We start from the raw sequence: 10142 nt of genomic DNA on the forward strand, positions 1-10142 counted from the left end.
TGTACGGTAGACACGAGGCATAATGAGTGCATCACTTCACCGGAATCTTTTCTTACCCTGATGCTCCCATCGCTCTGGAACAGGGTAAATCTGTATGTGTCTTCAGACATGGTTGTTTAAGAAATGTAGTATGCAGTAGTTATATTTGGAGGATCTTACCTATTTGCTTAGTTAAATCCAGGTGGTGACTTTTTTTTTTTTTTTTTTTGGATGGTCTGTGTATTTGGGGCTTTGTATTTTTTTAAGACATCAACCAGGACTATTTGTAAAACAATTTAGGAATTTCTCAGGATCTTTGACATCTTATGGAATAACACATTTATAGATAATTTAAAGGAAATAATTATTTTTTGCCGACCTAGTTTGTATTATATTACATTAGTTAAACAAATCTCAGCCTAAAGCATTTGCAAACAAAGCTTTTCACATTTAAAGTATAATATTAAAGCCCCTAATAGAAGAGAGTTTACTGTGAACGACACACAACAGCAAAAACAACATACGATTGTGCTTTATTTAATTTGTGAGAATTCAAAGAACTATTTCACACAAATTCATTTTAAATACATAAATATATCAGTGGTCATGGTCATGTATTCAGTTTGTTGTTCCCTGTTTAGTTGAAATTAAATATAATATGACTAATATCACAGTATTGAAACACACAGATAGGATCTATTTCCGGGTATCAGCTCGTTGAGTTGTAAAAACTTTAGCTTTGAGAAGAGCTGAAAGCACCAACATATTAAGTTGTTGTCGCACCATTTATGTTAGACCAAAGGTGCTAGTGTAGAAGATCTTATTCCAAGGCACTTTCCTTCTTCTTAAGTTCTACTTAAATAAAATCTACTGCTTTCTACAAGAACTGGATATGCATTAAGGCTCACAATATACCTAAATACAAATACAGTGCTCACAGATACATGCTTTCCCTCATTAAACAAGGTAGAAAAGTGCAATGTCAGGCGTTAGGGAATATATAAAAATATAGATATGTTTTCGAACAAGGAACTGATGCTGGACCTAGCGTTTCTTCTCGTTTGCTCCAGGGATTTTGGTAAGCTAATGATGGGTGAATAAACAGCAGTTACAGCTGGATAAAGACTGGTTTTAAGTAGTGTTCATTTTCCTGTCTGTCTTTCTCTAAATAGCAGGATTCCAGCAGGAACACAAAACTCCTTCGGGTGGGACGCATGCGCCATTTTGAAAAGCTAGGTGTGTGGCAGTGGAGAGTCTATGGCTCAGGGGGAGGCTCCTCCAGGCCCTTCATCAGATCTGTGTAAGCAGACGAGTTTATGAAGCGGGGGTACGAGTCTCTCTGCATCAGTGTGTAAATCTGCTGCTGAGCGTCATCAAACGTGTGCGAGGTGGGCTCCAGCATGTTGCGGTTGATCACATCTCGAACGCGGGAATCCAAGCTGACCTGGAGAAGATTAGCAGACAAAAGAGTGGTGATCCGTTACATAGAAAACCATTTTACAGAGCTGCAAAGTAAAGAGTTACAGTTACAGTGGTGCTTGAGGTTTGGTTTGTATTTGGCTGGGTGAGAAAAATCTCGCTTTGTGGTCAGTGAAATTGGACTTTCTGACATTGTCCAGACAAAATAAGTGATTCATCATAAAATGAATGATAAAAGATATGAATACTGGAAAATGTCCGTCACAGTATAATACACACTGTGTAAAACAGAGAAACAGCAGTCCAGAGGTCATGAGAGAAGCATTTTGTCTACACTGGTTAATCAGTTATAATTAGATCATTCATTTAGTTGATGATTAGTTTCCTGTTGATTGACTCACAGATTAATTTGCTCATCACCACAGAACTCTAATCATTGCAGCATTAATTCTTTATAATAATAAACACTCTGCCCACTCTGCTCACCTCTTTAGGAGAAAGGATTGAGATGAAGTCCTCGTATATTTGTCGGACTTTCTCCTCCACCACAGTCTTGTTGGTCTCCTTTTTGAGCTCCTCGCAGGCGAGCCAGAACATCATGTTCTCCTCGCTGAACTCTGTCCGCAGGAACTGCCTGAAGCAGCTTCGACCCGCTGCACTTTTCATCACCTTTTCAAATGACACAGTCCAGGAGCGGGCGTCTTCCAGAGTAGGGTTTGGGCTTAAAGACAAAAGAGCAACGGACTGGTTTATTTTATATTTAATCCTCCTAACAGTGATACACTATATCCTGTGAAATGTGGTTTGCAGTGTTTATTACCTTTCTTCACAGTTAGTGGTTCCCTCTGGCCTGTGCTCAAAGGTGGATCTCTGAATTGTCTCGTCCTCGCTCCTAACAGTCAAACTGCAAGATTATATATATAAAAAAAGGCAGTGAGAGCAGCTTTGCTTTGATCATTTGGATATTTAAAGTAGCCTGTCAAGCAGGTCTGATTTTCCTAACAGCTTAGTGTAGCAGAGAATTTAAAATAGCTCTCGAGTACTTTAAATGCCAGCTTTTCTAACTAGAAATAAGGCATAAAGAAATACCTATATCACACTGCATGGTGAGTAGTGTAGAAACACATAAACATTACTTCCTTTAAGTCCAAGGTGACTAAACAGATTGAAAAAGATGCATAGATATTTCTGCAACACAAAACCGTGTTTATTTATAAGAAAAATCACTTTCTGGTTTAACAGCTTGTAACTTATGTCCATATTAACACCAGATTTTATGACTCTCTAGTCACAACTGTTGGGAAACACTGGTCTTACTGTAAGTGCAGTGTTACTGTATGTTGTATACAGACATTGATTTTCTGTTTTATAGCACAGCAGAGACTCTTTGTTATATTAAATATGTTTGTGCCACATTTTAAATAACAGGACAGCTTCAGTAGGTTCAGGGTGATCTACTGGGAACGTTTGCGTAAATACTAAAGTGCGTGAATTGTCTGGCTCGTCCTGTGGGGTTCACCTGCGCGTAATTAAAATGTTCCCAACACCTGATGTAGCAGCTGGCGGCGGACTAATTGGTTCAGGTGAGAATCCGCTGTGAGCTGATGTATCTGTGCAACAATTAGACGGAACCGGACTTGACGTGGAGGCAAGACGTGCTACTCATCCCTGGTGACGTGAATTAACATGGTTATGTTCTACAAGCAACAGGCTGGTCGTCCTCAGAGGACGCTCAAGTAAACGGTTGATAATTCCAAATCACATTAAAACCCCTGAGGTCTCAATGAAATCCAACATGGGTCATAGGACCACTGTGTTTCTGTGGTGATGGTGGGTTGTTGTGTTGCTGAAGGAGTGGGAGGATGGAGGCAAAAAGGAAGTTGTATGCACGACTCTGACTTCCAAAAGAGGCCAACAGGTACGTCTTCGTATTATAAAATGATGAAATATGCTGCATTAGATTTAGAACATCACATGATTTCTCAGTGGTCTTTGAAAACAAAACATTGTACCATGGAAACCACATTTCTATCTCAAATTCCTCTAATTTGCAAATGCCTGATGTGTTGTTCTTCACACTCTGACTGCAGAGGAATTTTTCACATGTGATAGAAATATTCCACCTGCCAGTCTCTTCTCGCAACATCCAATTCAGTGCCAACATTTTCCAAAGCATGCAGGCAGGATCTAAATTCTTCTGCACTGCATAACCAAACTGTATTCCTATAAAACTGCCATAATTCTGCAGAGACTCAAACTATGTAGCAATAAACTGCTGTATTAAAAATGAATTTTATAGCTTGTGCATTAAGAAACTTTGCAGCGGTGTAGAGGAATAACTGCACAGAACATGGATGCAACGTGCATGAGGACTGCTTAACAACCAGCCTTTGAACTAAATCGAAAAAGAGCATAACATCTATAATCTGTATAAAATATCTGTTAGAAATATAAAGCAGGATCCAAAATGGTCATTAAAATATCTATGTAGTGTGCACACATGGTAAATAATTGTTGCTAGTTAAGAAAAACATACAAATGTACAAGCAAAGCGGGAGGAAATGAATGTAGATAATAAAGACTGAACAAAATAGATCACACTTTTCACATGTAATGTGTTATGCACCATGAAATCTAACAGATTTCCATCAGTCAAGTGTGTGATGAAAAATTATCAGCTATAATTGTGTTGATGTGCTGGTTGTATTTTATTATTTACTTACTGACTTTACTGTAAGAGGTGCAGACTGTGGACTAGCACTCCCAATGAGGATTATTTGAATTTTCAGTTATTCGACAGATTGTATGTAATATTGTAATGTATCTTATCACCTAAACATATCAAATAGAAAAAAGAGTCAAATGATGGGATTTTTTCCCCAATTCATCAGGATAAATAAGAATCAAGGGAAGAGGCATTCTTGACACTAAACAAAGAATAAGTGGGTAGCCTCTAGATAATGGATGAATGCTTGGATCACTGCAAACAGTGTTAAAGAGCCCCCTCCTATCTCCGGCCCTGCGTGCGTGGAAAGCAGCGGAGTGTTATTACCAGGAGCAGCTACAGCAGCAGCACCAGCAGAAGCAGCAGGCGTTTGAGGCGTTGGTGGGAGTGTTTCCCATTCTGTGGCGCGCTTGGAGGACACTGGCAGCTGCTTCCCGATGAACCTGCATCTGCTTCTTACGCATCTCCACCCGCTCTGAGCCCATGGACTGCAAGGAGAAGACACAACTGAGACCACAGCGAGAGCTGCGCTGGGGAGGGGGAGGTTTGCTGGAAGATTATTGCCGCATTAAGCTGGAGCATCACACACACACACACACACACACACACACACACACAGAAACATCACAGTAAAATAAATCACAAGAGATTAAACATCTGACAGGAGGCGTGTGGATCCAAGGAGGCCAGAATCTCCCTGAGAAAAACAAACCCGACTCAAACTTGGATGATGAACCAATGAAACTGTCATAAAATCCTGTAGATTTAAACCGTATCTGAAGCCATGAATCCGTGTCTTGATGCGTGGGGTGAACTTCGGTGCAATGAAACGTCAACAACAACAAAACAAACAAACAAACAAACAAACAAACAAACAAAAAACCAAAGCGTCGTGCGTTTCGGTTCAGACAGATCAAATCAAGCAGCTCGGGAAAACAACTGCAAATGTCCTACCGTTTAGTTGGATCATGCTGAATGAAACAACCAAAATGTGATGAGCCATAACCCCCTCATCCCCCCCCCCCCCCAATCTCTCCTCCCCTCTCCTCTGTGTCTGTGAGGGATGAACAGTAATGATAGCGACAAGGCGTTACTCTTGGACCGCAGCAATCGCATCCATCAGTCGCATCCTCCGGAGCACACACACACACACACACACACACACACACACACACACACACACACACGAACACCGATGGTGGATTGAAGAAATGCATTATCCTAAAGCAAACAGTATGCAGCCATTTATAGAAACATGATGAAATTATCTGATCAGAAAAGCTGATCATTTGCAGCGGAGTCACATTATGGTTATTATTTCGAGACAAACAGCATATTTCTATTTGTTTAACCAACGATTTTTTTTTCATGCAGATCATAATATGCACGAATTACCCAAGATGAATCCTAATATTTCCAGATAAAGATGCTCCAGCCTCCGTGGATCCTCGTTTTCCGCCTTATTGTCCAAAAAAAACAAAAAAAAAAAAAAAAACATGCACAAACACGAGCGGCTTGTTTCAAGCGGCCTATACTGTTAAAAAAAAAAAATCTAATCTAAATGTGTACTCACTGTGTCACCATGATCACACATGACCACGATCACATCCGTCTGCCTCGACTTGACACAAGCCAGTTGGTTTCCTCTGTGCGCATGCGTTTCCTGCAAGTGTGAAAAGATTTTTCTGCGCCCATGTGAAAGCGGCCAGAACACAATGTGCGCTATCTGTTCCAGCAATGGCTTCTTCAGGACTCACTGGAGCTGCCAGACGATTGGGCACAAATATTGTCATGATGTAGGCTATGTTTCACTGAACACTTCATGTTCTTGTCTGTGTATCTTCCCGCACGACGCTCACCTGGGATAATTCATAAAAGAGCATCATAATCAACAATTGTCACAAGGTGAAATGATGATTTTAGCAACTCTGTGAAGCTGCCAGACCCTGTATTTTCACCCAACACGGATAAATACCAATCAGACATCTGGAAACCCACATTCAAGCATCTGCAGCTTTGCGCGGCCCACTGCGCCCATGCAGCTGCTTTGAACCCGCTGTTTTCCACCAGAGGGCAGCGGCGATCTGTCCAAACCCGCTGGAAATGAAGCCTTGTGGAGAACAAGTCAAGAGACTAGAGCTTGATCAAGTGAGTGAGAACAGAAATGTTCTTCACACCGAATTATAATGAAGCTCTACCTGGTTTCTGTCAGGAGTTTAGAGGTAAGATGTCAGGAGCTCAACCTCCTTCACTGAACTTCACCAATTATAAACCAGTAGGACCACAGCCACCAAAACAAACAACAACAACAAAATTATAAGAAAGATTATTTTTCACACAATTCCTACAATCATTCAGTTACATTTCTCTGTAATGCAACATTTACACAATAGTCTAAATGCTCCTTTGTTCATCCGTCTACATTTTACTCATTTTACACATTACATCTGGCAGCAGTAATTACTATTGTTAAATATCAGCTGAATTGTTACACTCTAAATCCTAAATCCTCTAATCCTGGGTCAAATTTGCAGTTCTTAAACAATACTGGGTTACATACAGTGGCTTGTAAAAGTATACATAGCCCTTCAACTTTTCCACATTTTCTCACATTATGACCACAAACATGAATATATTTTATTTGAATGTTATGTGAAAGACCAACACAAAGTGGCGTACAATTGTGAAGTAGAAAGAAAATTATACATGAGTTGTTTTTTTTTACAAATAAAAAACTGAAAAGTGCAGTGTGTAAAAGTATTCCTTTTCTCTGAGTGCATCCAATTGCCTGCAGAAGTTGCCTGATAGTTGCTGACTGATTGTATGTTGGCCTAATGACTGAATAGAGTCCCCCTGTGTGCAATTTAATCTCAGTTCAAATACAGCTGTTCTGTGACAGCCTCTGTGGTTTGTTAAGAGAATATTGGGGAGCAAACAGTATCATGAAGTCCAAGGAAGACTTGGACTTGGACTGTGTGGCGGAAACGTAACACTGCACATTATTCTGAACACACCATACCCACTGTCAAACATGGTGGTGGCAGCATCATGCTCTGGGGCTGCTTCTCTTCAGCAGGGACAGGGAAGCTGGTCAGAGTTGATGGGAAGATGGATGGAGCCAAATACAGGGCAATCTTGGAGGAAAACCTGTTGGAGTCTGCAAAACACTTCTACTATGACTCAGCTTGAATTGTTTCGAAAGGAAGAATGGGCAAAGATTTCAGTCTCTAGATGTGCAAAGCTGGTGGAGACATACCCCAAAAGACTTGCATCTGTAATTGCAGCAAAGGGGGTTCCACAAAGTATTGACTCAGCTGCACTTTTCAGTTCTTTATTTGTAAAAAAAAAATTGAACTCATGTAAAATTTTCTTTCTGCTTCACAATTGTACGCCACTTTGTGTTGGTCTTTCACATAACATTCAAATAAAATATATTTATGTTTGTGGTCATAATGTGAGAAAATGTGGAAAAGTTCAAGGGGTATGAATACTTTTACAAGCCACTGTATATCCAGGACTGGTGGGTTGTTGGGACCCAGTGTTGGGTTATTTACACATCACCACTGTGTTATTGGATCAAATAAAGACCTTTTCTTGGATTTCTTGGTCAGTTTTGACCCAGACATGTTTACAGTGTACTTTTAGGAATAACCTTAAAAAAAACATTTGTCATAAACATTGCTTGGCTAAATCAGAGAGTGATTTTTCTTTTCTAATGTTGTAGATGCTTCAATTTAAATAACAACGTTAGTTCCAAACTATTCAATATCTTTAAAAAAGCAAAGCAAAAACCAAACAACAGCAACATGTGTACACAGTAAAACATTATGCGGCACATGCGGCAGTTTTAGGTAATCTATCATCATATTTAAAAAAACAACATTAAACCAAAAGTGCCTCTTCATCTTAACCCTAAAGATTCATCCTGTGACTTTGACGAGCCTAATCCATAGTTTGGGAAACACTGTTCTTATAGTTTAACCTACCACTGCACAATTGCAGAAAATATATTGAGTCCAGAAAACAGTAGATTCCCTGTGTTTGTAGTTAGAAAGCAGCTGGTCGGGTGAATGTACCCTGTTACACACATACTCACAGCAGTACAGTCACATATCTGTCAAACACACACAGAGGAGGAAAACAAATCAAATACAGTTTCTTATTCCTGCTCTCAGATTTCATTTCACAGCACATATTGGGGAATTAAATTATCCACTGTAGCTGAATATCGTAAATGTGATGTTGGGAATATGCTGAATGATGATGGCAGCGGAGCAGGAATCTCCCATTCCCTCTTTAATGGAGCCTGAGATAACTGTTACTGTGATCTACGGCCGGAACATCTAAGCACACATGTGAATCTAAATCTTTTCACATCGGTGTAAGCTCCTATAAACCCTCGGCCTCTACTGCGCGTGCATCACTTCAAAATTTAATACAGTTTCAGTATCAGAGCCTGCAGACTTGAACAAAGAAGACCCAGCTTTCCAAAACACATTCGGTAAATCACCCTCCCAGCTGTCTGCTGAGGCAGCTTCCAGCAGAGTGGAACACACAAAAAGTGCACGTTCACTCTGCTTATTATGCCTCCCATATTCCCAGCCTGGAACTCGATTCATTACACGTCATTGTTCCTGCTTTAGCACTGAGTAAAATTTTTTAATGAGTTGAGGATAAAAAAACATCGTTTCCACTCTTTTTTGCTCTGTAATTTAAAGTAGAGGTACGCACTACAAGCTTCTCTCCAGAGTTTATCTCTGAGCCACAGAGGTTTCCGCTGTGGTGACCCTCTTTTTTTTTTTATCTGGCTGATTAAACACATTTCTTACAAACATCCACAGCTTGGTTGGTCGTCCTGAAGTGTTGAAAATCAGAGTGAGAGAAGGCTGAAAGGGCATGCAGGTCCTCAACTTATGTGAAAGTAGTGGCATCGCAGTGAGGAAATACTCTACTTCAAGTAAAAGTTTTTACTGTGTAAAGTAAATGTATAAAAGTGTCTGCACACACTATATAATCCAAATTAAGTATATTCATTAGGCAGAATGAGCAAATCAATAGTATTGGAATATTATTATGCAGGCATGATGATGCAGATCAATCAAGTCTTATGAACAGTGTTGCAGTTACTTGAATGAATTGTGCCTGTTTGTACACTGTTCAGGGAATATTGTGAACATTTTGGGAAGGCCACATATTTGTTTTGTTGTTCAGCATTCGATGAGAAACTGTTGCCTGCAGGTTGTCCCTCTTAAAACAACCTGCTGGACTTCATAATCGATGGTGAAACAAACCTCAGATAGAAATTTGGAATTCGATTCAGCTGAGCCTTATTAAAATAATGAGCTCAATCATTTATTGACGAGGGGAAGATACTTTTCCAATTTAAACTTCAGCGCACATAAACTGTAGAAACAATCTTCTCACAGTTATTGAATTAAAGTTAATTTCCAAATGAACTCATAGCGAAGCGTCTATATTGGAGGAAATTGCTTTGCTGCAGTCGGCTGTAAGGAGCGTCATTTACCTGCTGGAGTGAGCAAGAGATTCAAACAGACGGAACAGAAGACCTCCGACTGCACACAGCTCAACAGAGGGGCATCATCATTCAACTTAATCCTGACACTTTAATACTGATACAATGAAGTCTTCACAAGTGTCATAATTTGTTTTCCCTCCCAGCCCTTCACACATGTCTAAAGTTTTACTTACAGCTGTCATTTCTGCAGAATTGTTTCTGTGCGGCATGTTGTGAAAAGCAATACACAGTGACAGGCGCTCAGCAGTTAACATCCTCTATATGAGTCTTTGCAGCAGGGAGGTGAAAGATGAATATCACCTTCTGAGTGTTTGCAGTTGGGCATTAAACTTTTATTTTTATTCAGGCCATGGATTAAAAATGTATGTTTCCTGACTTCATTCTATACAATGTGAGTTCTGACTGTGTGCATGGTGAGAAATGCTCCCTACACCTGCCAGATGTGTGTATACTTGCAATTTCCACATGCATGATGCTTGTTTT

At 40.0% G+C, this 10142-nt stretch overlaps 1 protein-coding gene across 2 annotated transcripts; it reads right to left on the reverse strand.

Moving 5' to 3' along the window:
* Nucleotides 1-231: 231 nt before the first annotated feature.
* Nucleotides 232-5776, reverse strand: LOC113164257 (regulator of G-protein signaling 20). Of its 2 annotated transcripts, none has more exons than XM_026363469.1 (5): nucleotides 5697-5776; nucleotides 4451-4611; nucleotides 2219-2302; nucleotides 1885-2119; nucleotides 232-1423 (listed from the first exon to the last, which is right to left on the reverse strand). In XM_026363469.1, the coding sequence occupies exons 1-5, from the start codon at nucleotides 5715-5717 to the stop codon at nucleotides 1235-1237; spliced, it is 690 nt and encodes a 229-aa protein (XP_026219254.1). In that variant the 5' UTR covers nucleotides 5718-5776; the 3' UTR covers nucleotides 232-1234. The 2 variants fall into 2 exon arrangements, with proteins under 2 accessions (XP_026219254.1, XP_026219253.1); XM_026363468.1 differs by lacking the exon at nucleotides 5697-5776 and adding an exon at nucleotides 5519-5618.
* Between the last annotated feature and the right edge of the window lie 4366 nt (nucleotides 5777-10142).

The sequence above is a fragment of the Anabas testudineus genome, chromosome 2 (assembly GCF_900324465.2).
Source record: "Anabas testudineus chromosome 2, fAnaTes1.2, whole genome shotgun sequence".
NCBI classification, from domain to species: domain Eukaryota; kingdom Metazoa; phylum Chordata; class Actinopteri; order Anabantiformes; family Anabantidae; genus Anabas; species Anabas testudineus.

Coding starts and splice junctions, on each gene's coding strand:
- LOC113164257 (XM_026363469.1), bottom strand. CDS start 5,717: ATGTGTGATCATGGTGACACA. Junction 4,612..5,696: donor TGTGTGATCATGGTGACACA/GTGAGTACACAT, acceptor TTCTCCTTGCAG/TCCATGGGCTCAGAGCGGGT. Junction 1,424..1,884: donor CAATCCTTTCTCCTAAAGAG/GTGAGCAGAGTG, acceptor AATCTTCTCCAG/GTCAGCTTGGATTCCCGCGT.